The sequence below is a fragment of the Brachyhypopomus gauderio genome, unplaced genomic scaffold (genome assembly GCF_052324685.1).
Source record: "Brachyhypopomus gauderio isolate BG-103 unplaced genomic scaffold, BGAUD_0.2 sc47, whole genome shotgun sequence".
Classification (NCBI taxonomy): Eukaryota; Metazoa; Chordata; class Actinopteri; order Gymnotiformes; family Hypopomidae; genus Brachyhypopomus; species Brachyhypopomus gauderio.
This window is the reverse complement of record NW_027506873.1, coordinates 1,578,267-1,596,959: the sequence shown is the minus strand read 5'-3', so window position 1 is coordinate 1,596,959 and position 18,693 is coordinate 1,578,267. Positions and strand designations below refer to the sequence as shown.

Genomic DNA, 18,693 nt, shown 5'->3' with positions numbered 1-18,693 from the left:
CAGCGAGCACCAGGAACACGGCGTTACGAAGAAGCCAGGTCAACGCTAGGTGGCAGTATAACACTAAACAATACTTTGTGTGGAACAGTAGCAATTACTAGTTTCCTCAGTCCTTTGCTGTTTTAATACATTATTTGTATGGTACATCCGTCTTCAGGTTGACTTGTTTAGATTTTTTAAAGAAAGTGGAAGATTATTAAACAAAATTGTTTAATATTTAATTATTAAGTTATTAATAGTATTTTCCACCCGGCCTCCTTTGACACCTTTAAAAGCCCCAGGAAAACTCATGTTAAGTAAATTTGACTCTAGGTCGATTTTTTATGCCAAAGGATGATCCGCTCACATCAAAGTCCAGATTATCTACACATCAAAGCGGTGTTAATTTAGAAGCCTAAAACAACAAAGTCTCCGAACCCAGTCTTAGTTCCTGTAATTTAGGCCTCGTTTAAGAACCAGGAAAACCCCGCTTCCGTACTTATAGAAACGTGTAAATCCTTCACGTAGGTTACGTTACACCCACGTTTATGAGCTCCAATTCAACGGTCAGACATTGTTGTAGCTAAATAATTTTTAGTGCTGGTAGGGAAAAAATCAAACAGGCTGTCCAAATTTCTTTGGCAGTTTTGTTTACTTTACACTTATATTTTAACCATTTTATTGTCTATTCCATGTATTCTAATAATGCCACTATATAATGGGGCCTACTTCGTTTATCTATAGTCACTGATGGTTTCATTGTTGCGTGTTTTGTTGTGCTGTTAATTTTGGGTATTAGGATTGGGGAGATGTGTTTTAGCACATTCCCTGCCCATGTGCAGGAGAGAACAGACATAGACAGGGGGCCTTTTCATTATACTGGATCCTGTCCACAGAGGCCACTACAAAGAAATGTCAGGGGATTACTATAAAGATTAAGCCAGCAACTACAAAAATGCTGACGTCCTACAATACAAACAAGTATGAACATCTAATTTGGGAGGTGCTCCGCGCTCCCAACAGTTTCATACTCCTTTTATAATTAATGGACTTGCGCCCCAGGAGCGTTTTCTTACCCACACAGTACACATTGTAAATGATGTAAAAACTCATATGTTCTCAAACAGTTTCACTTTTCTCTATCTTGTGTGATTCATTGCACGAGCATGTTTAATTTTCCACTATGACTATAAGTGCTAGATGGCTCATAGCTCCTTAACAATGTCAGGTGATTGCCTTCCAGTCCTTAAAGCTGTCCTTCATCAGTCTCCGAGCCATTCTTTTGTCGGCCAAGGAAAGCCGGAGGTTGTAAACAGCGGCACAACAAAACAGCACAAAACACTCCACTGCGCACAAGGGCCGACGAGTAACTCGGCTCAGAAGAAAACAGGAGGAAAACAATGATGGGAAAATCCTGTAGCAACACAGCGAAGTAACACAGCTGCGCGCTCTGGCCAGTTTCCCGAGGCCCAACGCTGGTTTGCGCGCCACAGCCGAACAATTAAAACTCCATGTGGAAATGACCACGTAGTTCTAGCGCTCTCCGGACTCCGGTGCGCACTTCAGCCTTCCCCTTCAAAGGGGAGCGTTGCGCACACTCCCGCTATTGTTGCCTTTCCTTCTCCTAAAACTCTTGTAAAGTCTTCGAGTAATTCGTGCGGTATTGCGGGTCCTGCTGATGTCTTAGACGTCCTCTCTAAGCTGATGGTGTAAAGAACTCGGCGACTTCTCGCCGACGATTGTGATGCCGGTCACGTGGGTTTACCGCGAGATACATTGAAAATTCAGAAAAGGAGATACAAAGAATAAAAATAAACATACAAACCTGGTATGTTTAGTAATGGCACTTTTAATAGAAAAACAAATTGCCACTTGCTTAAAAAAGGAGAGTAGAGTTAACATGAATGCATTTTGATAAACCAGAAAAAATATCACAGCAATTTAACATCAGAATAAATGTTCACTGGATTGGCATGTCAGGCCTTTGAGTGTTTCCTCCATTGGGCAGTGTTAGAGCTCTAGGTCATAATAGCTTTGGCTGCATGGGAAAGTGGCACCTCAGGAAACCACGAGGTTCACGCCGTTCATCCGTACAATGACTCATTAAACGTTGGTAGAGCTCGTTCGAGCCATCTCTGCGACGCTACCCATTACGCTGCAGGAAACATTTATTGTTCTGTACAAGCTGTTTCCCCGGTCTTCCGTAGGTAATGAACAATCGAACCCACTTGGGTGGGGAGCTGACAAAACTCTCTTTTACGTTATTTTCTTTAGAAACAAACAATACCTCAGAAAATAGGAAACATTGGTTTAGTTTTGCATTTACATTGTGCTAAATTGTAAATGTGATACCTTTGGAGTATTTCTTTCATTTTCTTTAAATTGCTATTTCATTTTATTATTTAGAATAATTGGGTCCCTATAAAAGGTTTCCAGCATTGTCATCATTCTAAGTATTGCCGAGATAAGTAAAGTAAAACTAGATAAACAGGTCTTTGTATGAGCTTTACAAACCTGAAACATATTAGAACCACAACATAACCATACTCTCACACTTCGTGTCACATGGTGTTCATTAAAAAGATATTTTCAAATACACATCTTAACTGCAGTGCCCTTATGTTTAACTGATTCATTACTGATGTATGCAGAATGGCTCAGCCTGTAATTACTAGGGTTTTTTTGTTTGTTTGTTTGTTTGTTTTTGATGATGCATAATGAGTTCAGGAAATGGCCTCATTTTAAAGAGATGGAGGTTGATCTAGTGATTGAAGGAAAAAAGACTCAGAAAAATTAAAAAGTAATCAGTGAATTATTAGTTCGAATTATTTATTTATTTATTTATTTTTCATCAAACCCATTTAGATTTTTCCAAGTTACAAACTTTGATCAAGTTAAAGAAAGAGTAATGCTTTTTTCTCACTCACTGATTAGAATGGATAAGTGCATATATTTGGAACACAGTATTATAAAGTGCATCACTTGACCAACGTTTTCCCCCCTGTAATTCCATCCGATGACAAATATAACAAAATGTAAATACACAGAACTGTTAGTTACGTGTGCTTCCTGGTGATAAGTCACTCCGGAAAAACACCCCATTAGTCAAATGGCAAGTAGCATCACCACAGTAATCTATCTAAAGTCATTAAAATGTTTAGTTGATATGGGTTGGATGAAGGGGCCTAACCACAAAAACTAAGGAAACCTCCTTTATGATTCTCACAGTGGTCATAAGAGAAAGCTGATAAACACTTAGAGCACGATAGATGAAAATACTCAGTGACTAGTGTTTTGGTCATATCAATCATTAAATTAATGGAATGTCATCAGTTTCTTCGTTACAAATGTTGTGTACCCTCACCGTGGCCTTTGTTCAAGTTTGAGATGCGATTTCAGCTGTGCAGCTTTATTTTGTATAAAAATACATTTTGAGAATGTTCTCATCGTTAAAACATTTAGGAAGCTAATGATACAGGAGTTATGATACAGACAGAATAACTGATAAAAGAAACATTTAAAGTGTTTTGGTAAGATTGTCGGATTCACCATCTTTCTTGAACAATAGTGTACAGGAAATAATAAGACAGGACAGGATATCCTTACTGTTCCGCTCCATCCTTCATGACGGTGAACACCACTCCTTCGTGATGGTGAGCGCTGCTCCTTCATGACGGTGAACACTGCTTTTCATCGTGCGTGCTCAGTGATGGGGACTGTCGACACAGTCAGGTCCAGAGAGCAGTGCTTTGAAGTGTGTTTGGAGAGGTAGTGGCACCATCGTATTGATGCAGCTGACTTTAATAACATGATGTTAGATGCTCAGTTAGTCATGACCACCTGGCTGTGCTACAACATGATGACCAGGAACAGAGGAAACATCTGGACAAGACAATTACACATGCACACACACATTTCTATATGTTTTAGCACTTCTGGCACTGGGACCACAGTCTGGCTGGTAATCAAACTTGACTGAGATGAATTAAACATAAGACCATTTCTGCACTTCAACGTGCTGATATAACATTGAGACCTCCATGGTGTTGTTTGTTCTGAAAGCGCTGGTGGTATTTCCATGTGGATGTGAGATTTATTTTCAATTCACTGAAAAAATGGAAGCCAGTGCTAAAATGTGGCAAGTGAATGGTTTGATGTGTATCTCTTTATCTTTGTGTTTGCTGGTTAATATATAGTGTGTGCCCAATGATGGGTAAATTTGGGTAAAGTAGTGGCACCTTTATTCTGATGCAGCAGACATTAACGATATGATCTTTTAGATGATCACTTTGTAGCAGCTATTTTTAATGTCATTGCAGTCCAGGTGTTTTTAAACTGGCATTTTTGTGCTATTTATGGTATTCTGGCCAAGTTAGGTTTTGTGTCCACACTAATTCATGATTTCATTTCAAATCGAAAAATAAACAACAAACCGAAGCGCTTGTCCACAGCTCTCTGGCCTGATTGGACGGTAGCATCGCAATGTTGTTGCCATGGAACCCACCCTTTCCTTACAGTGTTTGTGTGTTTTTCAGACATTGTCCAGTCAAATCAGGGCAGGGGTAAGACTGACTCAACTCTGATTGCAATGGTTACGCACGGATGCATCTGTAAATAAAGAGGCTAAGGCTACAGTGAGCACGTTGGCGGGTCCTCTAGGGCTTAGCACAGGTTCTCACATTATCATTTAGCAGTTTGGTTGTTGCCTATCTCACAATCAACTCACAACAGTTCCTGTTATTGTAAACCTGGCATGAAAAAGAGCCAAACTGCAGTCCTCCCATGAGAGCTGCCCGTTGACCATTATGACTCAACTGTCATTTGAAATACAGTGATTTGAAGTAAAGTGGGAAAGCAAACAAGCAAAAACATAAATGCATTATGTTAATTACGTTAATGCATAAAAGCAACATGGTCATTTAAGAAGATTGTTGAAATAATCATAATTTAGATGTTCAACCTGCTTTGTAAGTCAGTGGTTCTTCTTTTTCTTTTGACAGAAACCTTGTGGACTCATTGCTTTAGATATAGACACTTACTTCAAGAAATAGCATCTTGATTATTTACCAGTTTATCAAGAGTAAATTCTTCATGGCTTCTTTTTGAAAAATTCTTAAACTAGAAGCAACCACGCCCTTAATAAAGAAACATAATCTCAACTCCTTTGAGCTTTCAATTTTTATTATAGATCTGTTTCAAGATTTTCAGTACAGCTATAGTACAACAGCTAAGCTTGCATTTGCATAGAAATTCAGACAAAAGTAAAATATAGTGACCCCCAAGGCTCTATAACAGATTGTACATGCTACTTCTTGGTGGTGGTGTAAATATGGCATTAGTTTCCACTGATGCTGAAGATACAGACATGTATAAATAAGCTAATCAAAACAGTCATCTTGAGAACTGCCCAAAAGACACATCCTGTCAGATAATGTACTTCCTGGTCTGCTACTTGGTCTGCTAGCCTCTCTGTTGAAAAACTGAAAAATTGTTTATTCTGAGCCGTCCTTTCATGTGCACATACAGTATAGGAAATATTACTATCACAGCATTCCTTCATATTCAAAATACTGCAAAACTAAGAAATGCTCTACACATACATTACGGGGGAAATTTTACTCATGTTACTTCATGATTGTACTACTGTAATTTCCAGCTAAATGTATGTTCTAGTGATAGTGTACCCAAGCTTCCCTTAGTCCAGAACACGTCAGCTAGAGTCCTCACAAAAATCAAACAGTTTGACAGTATTGGCCCAGTAACATCATATTAGCACAATAACCTCCATATTGGCTGATTGTTAACATACCATTGGCTGCCTGTCTGATTACAAAATTTTGTTACTGACAATTTGTAACATCGGAACAGAAGAGAAATGAAGAGAAGACATTTCTGCTTACAGGAAACCACTTTATTGTGAAGGAGAAGCTTTTAGCAGGGCTCACAAGAACAGAACATTAGATCACAGCAAATAGGACCACCATGACCACAGAAAATCTAATAATAAAAAAAACACTAATTTAACTCACCAAAAACACAATGAGACAACATCAAACACATAAACACAAATAAACCATTTTCAAATATGAATTTAAATGTAAAGAGTCTGTGCAGGGGAGCATGGAATTCTGGGAGTCCTGTTGCAGCTGGGCCATCCTGAGTGGCTGCAGTGCCCTTCTGAGCCGTGGTTGCTCTCAGGGTTCCTTCCTCCTCTACGCAGGGAGTTTCCAAAGTTGCTTTTGCTTGCTGATTATTTGTTTTGTGATACTGTTGTTTTGTGAGGTTTTGTATAAAGCACTATACAAATAATTTTGAATTTAATTTGAATTATTCAGATTATTTTCAGTAATCCATGCAATCCATCTCACAACACCTATGAGAAGTAGTAGTAAAAACGTCACTCATATGAATGTGAGGGAACTGAACTGCTGAGTCTGTTCCTGGCAGTGCTGAACACAAACACATCACGTAGGACAATCTTAGATAATCTCACCTTAGTGCATGTCTACAGACAAAAAAGCACTAAAAGACCTTCCATGGAACAATAGCTTGTATCAACATGGTCTTTTCCTTAGGAGAGTATCCTGCTATAGGGAGGCTGTTGATATAAGGCCCAACACAAGTGGAGCGGTGAAATTTGTCAGTCAGCGTTTCTTTTGGAATTTGGCAAAAATGTTGAACAGCAGTAAAATTTTTCTGTTCGTTTGTGTAATTAGTAATTGGTTGTTTAGTGTTTTTAAAGTTTGTAAGTTATAATTAATATAAGGTATAAAGCATGACTAAATAAATAAAGTCTAGCTGCTGGAACAAGTCACTTTTAAAAATCTTTTTCTGTTCATTAGTTTCACTTGTGAATTTGCACAATCAGATCCACGTGAATCCATGCAAGGTGAATCTTAATCACCTCAGGTTCTTGATGAGGGGTATTATCAAAATCATCACGTAATCGACAAAGATGTGATGTGAAACTTGTCTCGTTGATAAAGCCGTTTCAACGTTATCGGCTACGGTCGTTTCTGTATGGTCTGTGAGCGTGCTGCGTCCCACCGTCGCCTCCTTCTTCCCAACAGCTGCGTCGGACAATACAGTACAAATGTGACATAGCTCACCCCGTTTCCTGTAGTTTTCCTTTAAGTCTCCTCCTGCGCACGTAAAAGAAGAGGAAGTCGCATAAGCTGTACTGTAAAGGGTATACTGCTACGCAGCGTTCATTGTGTGGGTTTTAACTTATTTGGACGACCGGTGAACACAGCATTTACAGTTGGATAAAATAATACTATTTACATTTGCACCATTTTAGTCAGGCTTTCCACAGTTAGCTCCATGAAGTGGTTATACTATGATTTGCTCCTTCACAATTAATAATAATATGATTATGTATGTGTAATTAAATATATACTATATATCCATTGTATGAAACATTGTTTTTTTACTTTATTTCTGTAATGTAAATTAAACCGATATGAAATATTTAATTGTATAACTTTGCATTTGCAGTATTTAACCAATATAATATAGGCTATAATATGTACAATCTTAAAGCATATTATCCCAGATAGTTTGTGTATGACCGTTCCTCTTTTAACGCTTTATAAGAAATTTGCGTCTTTTTCCACAGTGAGGAAGAATTCCAGGAAGACTGTTAAACGGCACATCTATTGTCTTCCCGCGGCTATCAGTACCGCATCTACTGATAAATCAAGCGGTTTCCCGTTGTCTGTTTTCGTCTACCTTCTCTGACTTCTCATTGGCCAGTAGAAATCGACGTGAAATCTCACTGGTCGAAGACGAACCTCTTTGTTGAAGTGGTGTATAATTACCTGGCCCACGTACAGCGTCGTGCAAACGCGTGGTGGTCTTCACGTGGTTTTAACTGCTCCAAAATAATTTCGTTGAGACGAAGAACACAGTAGTTTTTCTATTGAAGTACAGCAACGTTTTGGATCACTGAACATTTGTAGACTAATACCTGTCAAATACACAGGTCACTTTTTTATTAGAGGAGTTGAGAACACTGCAGAGATGATTTCAATTTGTCTGGAGTTTCTTGGAATGGGACTGAGTATCACTGGGACGCTCTTGGTGATGGTGGCTTGCGGCATCCCTACATGGAAAGTGTCGGCGTTTATTGAAGGGAACATCGTCGTGGCGCAGACCATCTGGGACGGGCTGTGGATGTCCTGTGTTTTTCAAAGCACGGGTCAGATGCAGTGCAAGGTGCACGATTCGATGCTGGCTCTGTCCAAAGACTTACAAACCGCGCGCGCCCTCACCGTTATCTCTGCCGTCATGGGAGTCCTGGGCTTGATGGTGACCATCGCTGGCGCGCAGTGCACCAACTGCATCAAAACAGAATCCACCAAAGCCAGAGTTGTCAACGCCGGCGGAGTGATCTACATAATCGCCGGTCTGTTTGTTTTAGTGCCCGTGTGCTGGATGGCAAACAACATAATTTCGGATTTTTATAATCCCCAAATTCCCTCCTCGAATAAGAAGGAGATCGGGTCTGCGTTGTACGTTGGGTGGGCAGCGGCGGCGCTGCTGTTCCTCGGGGGATCTATCCTGTGCTGCTCTTGTCTTAATGATGGGAACACCACGTATCCCGTCAAATACGCACCCACAAAAAGCGTAATGCAAAACGGAGACTACGATAAGCGAAATTATGTCTGATAAGACATTCTGATGGACTTTGATGACAAGCAAAAACGACAAAAAGGCCTAATATTGAGGCATCACGAAGTAAAAAGAAATGTAAGACGCAAAAGTGAGATAGTGTAAAGGTTGCCAATGGCCCACGTTGGCACGAGATGGTGTGCGTTCATCAGACGCCGGGGAGACGGTTAAAGGGGCCACTAGTTGTGCTGTGTAGTCCCAGTCTGAGTGAATATTGGCTTTTGCTTTGTTTCTTAGTCTATATAGACTGCGCAGTGCCTTAACAATAAAAGACTGCCACTGTTTTAATAAGATAGACCTCCTAATTTTACATAAATTTGTTAAACTGATAGCAACTGTAACCAGTTTCTAAAGAAATCTTTGTAAGCATATCTATGGGTGAATATGTATTTGAATTAATGTCTTTTATAATAAAACATTTGTAGATAAATGGACCTGACCGTGTCTTATTACAGTGCATCCGTCAGCCTGAGGCGCACATCTTGAATGGAGCAGAAACATGCTTGTGTTTTGGTAAACCTGTATTAGAGAACTGGGTAGTTTTTTTAAGTACTACCTGCGTAACAACTGACTTACTTCAGTGACTTTCTTGCAGAGGCAATGCAATTAAGTTAACCCTCCTTCCAACAATTGTTCCAAGCGCCTGTTAAAAACTATGGCGACTATTCCCCAAACTGCAGCCGTTAGATGAGTCAGTATTTATCTCGCTACTGAGCTAATTTCTTAATGAGATAAAGATGATAAATATCGTTGTTACAGCCACTATAGGATGCGAAGAAGTAAAATCTTATTCCCGCCCTATTTGGATTCGAAATAAAGTACGGTCATCTGAGGAAATATACAACCGGTCTTGAGAGTATGAATTTACAACCCACAAGATCTTTGCATAACTGACTTGTTTTCGTGTCTATAATATCTAATTATGATTTTAGCTGCTGTATTTTATTACTCATAATATTGTAGTTCGTCAATAATAAAACAATATTACTTATAATATTGTAATTCACCGCAGATCCAAATACCAGTTCATTAAATGTGGTTTGAGCTTAACATACAGTGAAATGCTAAAAAACTACATATCACGACGTTTGTTGGCAACCGTTGTTACTGTACTCCTAAGAAATCAGCTCCTCAAAGCAATTCTGTCACGTTGTATTTTAAGGGCTAGAATAATTAACACTGGACATGGTCAGCAACAAGCCCTGTTAAATTACATTCAACACATTCACTTAGAAATGTAAAAAAATAATTCAAAATGACAAATGTAGAATTAGTCACACTGTGTGGAAAAAAAATCAAGAGCCCTAGACTGATTTATTAAATAATCTTTCTTAAAACATTAATGTAATAATTAACAGACATAAACGATTTCTGCCTGCAAACTCCTTCAGTTTTCTGAGTATTGTTCAGTAGTATCCTAGTGAGGTAGTCTTCAGCTACAAGTGGCACATGCACTCTGCTGCCCTCTTGTGGTAAGAGATAGAACACTCATATGCAACTCTAATAGGATCCTGTGACTCCTCTTCTGGCACGTGAACAGTCAAAACTCCATATCAAATCAATTCCAAAGAACAACACGGAGAACCTTGAAGCTCGTGACACTAGTGAGCACTAACTGCTCGTCACTTGCAGGTCCACGGCACCAGACCGTCATCAAAGGAATTTCTGTTGCTGTGTTGATGTAATGACTTATTTAATGCCTTCAGCTCCTACTGCTGGTATTCCTTCAGCACCTGACTGGCGATGACTAGTCTCTGAATCTCACTGGTGCCCTCATAGATCTCGGTGATGCGGGCGTCACGGTAGTGCCTCTCGGCCGGCATGTCCGTCACATAACCCATACCCCCCAGTACCTGGATGGCCTTAATGTGGACAAGACAGAAGGGTTAGATCACTTATATGTATACACACGTGTATGTGTGTGTCCCATTATCCAGGAGGAATCTCGTACCTGATGGGAAACGAATGTCGCTGCCTCAGACGCGGCCAGCTTTGCCATCGCGGCCTCCTGCAGCCATAAGAATTGAGACGTACAATGAGACAGGAAGCAGAGACAGGAAGCATCACACAGCATGCAGAGAGGGAGCAGGTGTGAAGAAGAAGGTAAACCCATGTGAGGATGATGTACTGGGAGAGTGAGGATGATGTACCGGGAGAGTGAGGATGATGTACCGGCAGAGTGAGGATGATGTACCGGCAGAGTGAGGATGATGTACCGGCAGAGTGAGGATGATGTACCGGCAGAGTGAGGATGATGTACCGGCAGAGTGAGGATGATGTACCGGCAGAGTGAGGATGATGTACCGGCAGAGTGAGGATGATGTACCGGGAGAGTGAGGATGATGTACCGGGAGAGTGAGGATGATGTACCGGGAGAGTGAGGATGATGTACCGGGAGAGTGAGGATGATGTACCGGGAGAGTGAGGATGATGTACCGGGAGAGTGAGGATGATGTACCGGGAGAGTGAGGATGATGTACCGGGAGAGTGAGGATGATGTACCGGGAGAGTGAGGATGATGTACCGGGAGAGTGAGGATGATGTACCGGGAGAGTGAGGATGATGTACCGGGAGAGTGAGGATGATGTACTGGGAGAGTGAGGATGATGTACTGGGAGAGTGAGGATGATGTACTGGGAGAGTGAGGATGATGTACCGGGAGAGTGAGGATGATGTACCGGGAGAGTGAGGATGATGTACCGGGAGAGTGAGGATGATGTACCGGGAGAGTGAGGATGATGTACCGGGAGAGTGAGGATGATGTACCGGGAGAGTGAGGATGATGTACCGGGAGAGTGAGGATGATGTACCGGGAGAGTGAGGATGATGTACCGGGAGAGTGAGGATGATGTACCGGGAGAGTGAGGATGATGTACTGGGAGAGTGAGGATGATGTACCGGGAGAGTGAGGATGATGTACCGGGAGAGTGAGGATGATGTACCGGGAGAGTGAGGATGATGTACCGGGAGAGTGAGGATGATGTACCGGGAGAGTGAGGATGATGTACCGGGAGAGTGAGGATGATGTACCGGGAGAGTGAGGATGATGTACCGGGAGAGTGAGGATGATGTACCGGGAGAGTGAGGATGATGTACCGGGAGAGTGAGGATGATGTACCGGGAGAGTGAGGATGATGTACCGGGAGAGTGAGGATGATGTACCGGGAGAGTGAGGATGATGTACCGGGAGAGTGAGGATGATGTACCGGGAGAGTGAGGATGATGTACTGGGAGAGTGAGGATGATGTACTGGGAGAGTGAGGATGATGTACCGGGAGAGTGAGGATGATGTACCGGGAGAGTGAGGATGATGTACCGGGAGAGTGAGGATGATGTACCGGGAGAGTGAGGATGATGTACTGGGAGAGTGAGGATGATGTACTGGGAGAGTGAGGATGATGTACTGGGAGAGTGAGGATGATGTACCGGGAGAGTGAGGATGATGTACCGGGAGAGTGAGGATGATGTACTAGCCTTAGAGTAAGGTTGCTTTCCATCGCGTAGCAGAGCGGCTTTCCAGGTAAGAAGACGCGCACTTTCTATCGCCACGGCCATGTCCGCCAGTTTGAACTGGAAAAGAGAATTGTGTTAAAAATGCTTCAGTCTCTTCACTTCTCGCCACAGTCTGTGAAAACTGGGAGGCGTAAGGGTTCGGTAAACTGTGAGGCTTGATTCTGTAACCATATCCAAAACAAGAAACACATCATATTAACCTTGGATACTTTAATAATGGTTGGTATGGAGGTTTTTCAGGTTTCTCGTTGTTACGGGACAGCTCCGGACCCCTCCTTTTGGGCATGTGTTTATGTAGTCTGCGTCTGGTTATGTCCATGTTTGTAGTTCCGTGAGTGTGGGTCGTTCGTGGGTATGTTCATCGGTCTCACCTGTGGCTCGTCTCGTGAACACTGGGGATTGTGTAGTTCATCTATTTAATGTGCGTTCTCGCCATGTCCCGTGCTCGTCTGAAGCTCGTGGCGTGTAGTAGATGTTCCATGTACTGAGTGCTTGTGCTGTCTGCGCGGGACTTTGTCGTGTGTGTGTGTGTGAATAAACGTCGGTGTGACAACGTTAAAGAGGTCGTCATGTCTGCTGCCTCTCACCGCAACACTCATGGTAACTGCATTACTTCGATCTCTAAAGAACTGATGATAAACTAAACATTGTGCTGGATACTGTAACTACAGAGGCCTTAACGAAGCAGTGAGCCCGACCTGGGGGACGGGCGCGGTGTACCTGTACGGCCTGTAGCTTCGCTATCGGTGCTCCAAATGCCATCCTCTTGTGGGCGTAGTCAGCCGCGCAGTCCAGGGCTGCCTGGCCAATGCCAAGGGCCTGTGATGCTATCCCAATACGCCCGCTGTCCAGAGTTTGCTGCAGGTGAGACAGAACAAAGCTCATGAAGCAGGTAATGAAGGGGGGGGCTAAACCTGTCTGTTTTTATTCTTATTTCTGAAATACCCGTTTGGTTATAAAGAGAAGGTTCATATGAATCACCATGGCAATCTTGAATCCCATCCCACGCTGGCCCAGTAAGTTGCTGAGTGGGATACGGCAGTCGTCCAGGATGAGGTTGGCTGTGGAGGAGGCTCGGATTCCCAGCTTATCCTCCTTCTTCCCCAGAGATAATCCAGGATGAGGCATAGGCACCAAGAATGCGCTGATTCCCTGAGGAGACACAAAAAATATTTACCCATGAAAAGTATTTCTTCAAGTCAGTTTATAGAATCCTTAGCCATGTTGTGTTTCGTTTACACATTGTGAAATAGTGTATTAACTGTTGTAAACGCTATTTTCAGTCCAAGTTTTATATACAACCCTTCATAGTGTTACTCCTTGTAACAACAGACTAACTAACAGACAAACGTTGATTCAGCATCAGTCTCTGCTGCTCACCCAGGATGAGCAGCTCTGCATAATTTATTCGTTTGCAAATGTACTGCACAGAGACAAAGCTCAGGCCACTTTTACTGCAAAAGCAGACAACTGATGTATGGTCTAAAAATCCATTATTTATAGAAAACAAAAGCAGTCTGCTACATTGCAAACACCTTGTGTTTCAAGCTCTTGTCCGTCGTGGCGAAGACGACAGCGGCAGACGCATCATAGCAGTTGGTGATCCAGGCCTTGGTTCCGTTCAGCACCCAGCCGTCCCCATCCTCACGGGCCACCGTGGATGCCGCCCCCGCATCACTGCCGTTGCCTTCCCACAAAAACACAGAACACACAAGTGCCTGGTCAGGCGGAACACACAGGGAGAATTGCCCCTGCATCTTGGTTGTGAAAGATGTTGGTTTTTAAAATGTGAAACTTCTGTATACACAGTGCCAAAAGGAATGCACTAAAACCACGCATCTCGAAAAGCTGATCCTCAAGATCTCTTATGTTTGGATTTATATGGAGCCAATCTTTCAGTTTATGGTCAACAGACTCTTAGTTTCAGACAGTCCTTCTTCTTTCTATTAGTGCTGTTAGAGAAACCGATCTAGAAGAGTGTAAACTCAACAAGCACAAAATGTTGTGATTTCCAGTGATCAGACACTTGGGTGCGACCATCAGTTCGTATCTCTGTGAGCAGATCTGTTATCTGTTAGTATGTTCTGTGGATGGCAGAGATGGAGATGCGAGTACCTGGCTCACTCAAAGCGAAGCAGCCCACCTTTTCCCCCGTGGTGAAAGGAACAATCCACTGCCGCTTCTGCTCTTCTGTGCCAAATCGCAGAATGGGGCCCAGGTATAACGACTGTAAGACACCAGACACAATGCATGAGCAGATCACTGCGAAAGGCTGCTGGTCACTTTGGCATCTGTTTGACTTATTCAACACGAAAAAATAATGCTGCATCTTTATGTTGCTTTGGGATTTTTTTGTTTAGATTCTCTCTAAATGTGAAGAAGCAGGTTCCTGCATCTCTGATGGGAATCATTTGCTGGTTTTACTCTTCAGGGAACCCTGTTATGATTACAATACTTTGTAGCACAAAAATCAGAATAAACTGATATCTCAGACCATTTCAGACCAGCGACACCTCTGGTTGCATTAGGTAAATTCTACTGCAAATATACACTCACCGGCCACTAAGCTCTCAATCTCAGATGAAATTATATCACCAACCAAATAATTAATTGATTGCAATTTGACCATTGCACTTATCTATTCATTGTTATTATACACTTACTGGCCACTTTATTAGGTACATCGGTCCAACTGCTCATTAACGCAAACGTCAAATAAGCCAATCACATGGCAGCAACTCAATGAATTTATGTATGTAGACATGTTTATGGCGATCTGCTGCAGTTCAAACAGAGCATCAGAATGGGGAAGAAAGGTGATTTAAGTGACTTTGAATGTGGCGTGGTTGTTGGTGCCAGACGGGCTGGTTCTGAGTATTTCAGAAACTGCTAATCTGCTGGGATTTTCACACAGAACCATCTTTAGGGTTTACAAAGAATTGTCAGAAAAATAGAAAATATCCAGTGAGTGGCAGTTCTGTGGGCGCAAATGTTTAGTTGATGCCAGAGGAGAACGGCCAGACTGGTTAGAGCTAATAAAACGGCAACAGTAAGTCAAGTAACCAGTCGTTTTAACTGAGGCATGCAGAAGAGCATCTCTGAACGCACATGTCGGACCTTGAGGCAGATGGGCTACAGTAGCAGATGACCACACCGGGTGCCACTCCTGTTAGCTAAGAACAGGAAACTGAGGCTACAATTAGCACAGGCTCACCAAAACTGTGAAGATTGGAAAAATGTTGCCTGGTCTTATGAGTCTCCATTACTGCTGCAACATTCGGGTGGTAGGGTCAGAATTTGGCGTCAACAACATGAGAGCATTGATCCATCCTGCTTGCATCAACGGTTCAGGGTGGTGGTGGTGGTACAATGGTGTGGGGGATATTTTCCTGGCATACTTTGGGCCAATTAGTACCAATTGAGCATCATGTCAACCCCACAGCCTACCTGAGTATTGTTGCTAACCATGTCCATCCCTTTATGACCACACTGTACCCATCTTCTGATGGCTACTTCCATCAGGATAACACTCAATGTCATAAAGTGCGAATAATCTCAGAACACGTTTTCTTGAACATGACAATGAGTTCACTGTACTCAAATGGCCTCCACAGTCACCAGATCTCAGTCCAATAGAGCACCTTTAGGATGTGGTGGAACGGGAGATTCACATCATGGATGTACAGCTGACAAATCTGCAGCAACTGTGTGATGTTATCATGTCAGTATGGACCAGACTCTCTGTGGAATGTTTCCAGTAACTTGTTGAATGAAGGATTAAGGCAGTTCTGAATGCAAATAGTGGTTTAAGCCGGAACTAGCAAGGTGTACCTAATAAAGTGGCCTGTGAGTGTATACCCTCCTAATGTTGACAGCCAAGGCAAAATGGGAACGCGGAGAGAGATGAGTCGGCGATTCCCCAGTCGTTTAATTCGTGAGCCCGCGTTGCCGATCAGTCATGTAGTGTGAAAGCCACAACAACTGAAAGACTCGCGATTACAGCACAAGCGGTCATGTAGTGCGAACGGCACAAAAACCTGACGACTGAAAAGTTGTGTAGTGTGAGCCTGGCTTAAGCGGTTTTATACCAACATTTTGCATAGAAAATGTGTGTTGAATTATGGGACATGTGAGTGGAGGAATTAGACCTAATTCAAGTGTTCTGGTGCAATATATTCCTAGATATCATGTTAATTAATATTTAATACAACAATAATGTTTTGTAATTTGACCAGTGAAAGCAACAGGAATGCGTAAACTTTATATCTATCATTTTAGTTTATACCAGGGCTTAATTTGAGCCGGATCCTGCCGGAACAGGATCCGGGAACTGTTTAATTTTGAAGCGTGCGTTCCGGTAACTGTCTGCCTCGATCCGGTAACATTTAATGTTGTCCGCTGGGTTGCCAACTCTCACGCATTGCGTGAGTTACTAGTTCGCTAGCTCTGGCGCCAACCACCGGCGATATAACACTCAATCTGTGTCCATTTTACGTTCGCCAACGCCACACCCCCCTCGCTCAGGTTACAATGCGTTCCGGCAACGTTTGATTTACAAATTAAGCCCTGGTTTATACTTAAAAAAATACTTTGACATTTTTTATCGTGGGTGAACCAGTCATTAAGGTTACAGAGGTCCCGTGGTAAAATTACTTTACGGACATATGCCCAAACACCAATCAGTTTAATTGACTCACGTTATTGACACTGACGATGACTCCAGTGGAGGCACACCCTCTGCTTATCTCCTCAACAGCCAGGCTGTAGGCAAGGTAATCCATCCCAGCTCCCCCAAGGCCCTCTGGAACCTCCACCGCCATCACACCCATTGCTCCAAGCTCCCGTATCTGCAGATGAAAACTAAAAAGTAAATCTGGATCGAGTGAACACATCCACCGCATGTTCATAGATGCCCCTTTCTTTGCTTTTCCTGCAAAACGGGACCTATTGCTACTTTAGAAAGTATGTAAGGAAACGGAACTTAAACCGTTTGATATTATTAAAAGGGCACAGGTGATGTAAATATCAGGTCACCTGCTTAGCAGGATAGGTGTGATTTTTGTCCAGCTGGCCAGCGATCGGGGCGAGTTCCTTGGCTGCGTAGTCGCGACACGTCTGGCGCAGAATGAGGTGGAGCTCGGGCAGCGCGGCGAGCTGCGTGAGGGACCTGGTGGCGCAGCCCAGCGCTGGACGCACAACACCGGCGACACGTCAACGTGTAAGGCATGGTTAAAGCGCTTCATTAAATGGGAATGGACCGTTACATGTCGTATAAAGTGTCGTTCTCAGCTGTAATATCGTGGTTTCAGCTAACGCGGCGTGTTCACGAGTCACTGCAGAAGTGGGTGAAAGGTCGCCACAAGCGCTCGAGCTTCTACAACTCGATCCTACCCGGCAAATAATGTATTTCAAAAATATTTTGAAATATACAAAACGTAAAAAAGCCCCCAAAGAGCGTTGTATGGACAATAATCAAGCCGACATGAAGACAACATGTTTAATTACATGGCGTATTCGCTTTTAAAGCAAATAAACAAATCGCTCGTAAGCAGAACTTGGACCGTTTGGTCTGACTAACCCTGTTTATCTGCTGACCTTTAACCTCAAGCCGCAGGTAGCCAACACGCAAGCTAGCTACACAATAATTCTATAATAATTACACTATTTTACAAGTATTTTATTGAATTGTTTCACCAGCTGGGTTCTACAGTGCCCATTTAACACCGCTGACATGATTTTGTATACTACGTGCCGCTTTCAGTCACAACTATTGATTAAATTTATTAGCCATTTATGTTTCGACAATAAGTAGCTAAAAGATTCTGTACCGCAAACAGCGCAGCAGCTACTGACCTCTCCGAGCTTTGAAAAGTGCTGCCATTTTCGGTAGTGTTCTTCTTCGCCTTTCTTTCAGGCCTGTTTGGCAACATTGCTGCCGCCTACTGGAGACATTAATCACTGCATGGCTCACCAGCGCATGGCCACTAGGAAGGACTGAATAGCAACCTATGCATGTTAACTTCCTGTACCAAAAAGCCATTTCATAAAACGGGAGTAATTTTCGTTACAAATGCGAGTACAATTTGCGTAAGGTATGTGTTCACATCATATCTGATTTTGATTTATATTATTTTGATTATTTCCAGAAATGTACACCTCTGAAATACATTGTCACCGAACCGAACATGTGTGTTGTGATGTCATTTTGCTGATATTTTCCCATTTAAAACCCTGTTCCAAGAACAAGGATGATCTATTTATTTTAACATATATATATATATTAGTGCTTTCAATTCCAGGTGCCGCGATTAAAGGTCTCACCAGGATTTTGCTCAAGCTTGCTAGATTTTCTAATTAGCAATCCAGGTAAAATTAGTGGAATCAACACAATCCAGGAAGCCTGAGCAAAATCCTGGTGAAGACTTAATCGCGGCACCTGGAATTGATAGCACTAATATATATATATATATATATATATATATATATATATATATATATATATATATATATATATATATATATATATAT

General features: G+C 42.3%; 2 protein-coding genes across 2 annotated transcripts; one reads left to right on the top strand and one right to left on the bottom strand.

Annotated features, from left to right (window-relative positions):
* Positions 1-7,803: 7,803 nt before the first annotated feature.
* cldn5b (claudin 5b) lies at positions 7,804-9,082 on the top strand. Its single transcript, XM_076986582.1, has one exon. The coding sequence runs from the start codon at positions 8,002-8,004 to the stop codon at positions 8,647-8,649; it is 648 nt and encodes a 215-aa protein (XP_076842697.1). The 5' UTR covers positions 7,804-8,001; the 3' UTR covers positions 8,650-9,082.
* An 835-nt stretch (positions 9,083-9,917) lies between these two features.
* acads (acyl-CoA dehydrogenase short chain) lies at positions 9,918-18,119 on the bottom strand. Its single transcript, XM_076986639.1, has 10 exons — positions 18,019-18,119; positions 17,200-17,351; positions 16,863-17,012; positions 14,281-14,392; positions 13,701-13,852; positions 13,147-13,317; positions 12,886-13,023; positions 12,127-12,222; positions 10,604-10,660; positions 9,918-10,514 (listed from the first exon to the last, which is right to left on the bottom strand). Exons 1-10 carry the CDS (start codon positions 18,044-18,046, stop codon positions 10,362-10,364), a joined length of 1,209 nt encoding a protein of 402 aa, XP_076842754.1. The 5' UTR covers positions 18,047-18,119; the 3' UTR covers positions 9,918-10,361.
* Positions 18,120-18,693: the final 574 nt, after the last annotated feature.

Excerpts from the sequence above, each read along its gene's own strand:
- acads (XM_076986639.1), bottom strand. The coding sequence starts at position 18,046 with ATGGCAGCACTTTTCAAAGCTCGGAGAG. Across the intron at positions 17,013-17,199 it reads ACACCTATCCTGCTAAGCAG|ATACGGGAGCTTGGAGCAAT; the intron begins GTGACCTGATAT and ends TTTCATCTGCAG. Across the intron at positions 14,393-16,862 it reads TCATCGTCAGTGTCAATAAC|TCGTTATACCTGGGCCCCAT; the intron begins GTGAGTCAATTA and ends GGTGTCTTACAG.
- cldn5b (XM_076986582.1), top strand. The coding sequence starts at position 8,002 with ATGATTTCAATTTGTCTGGAGTTTCTTGGAATGGGACTGAGTATCACT.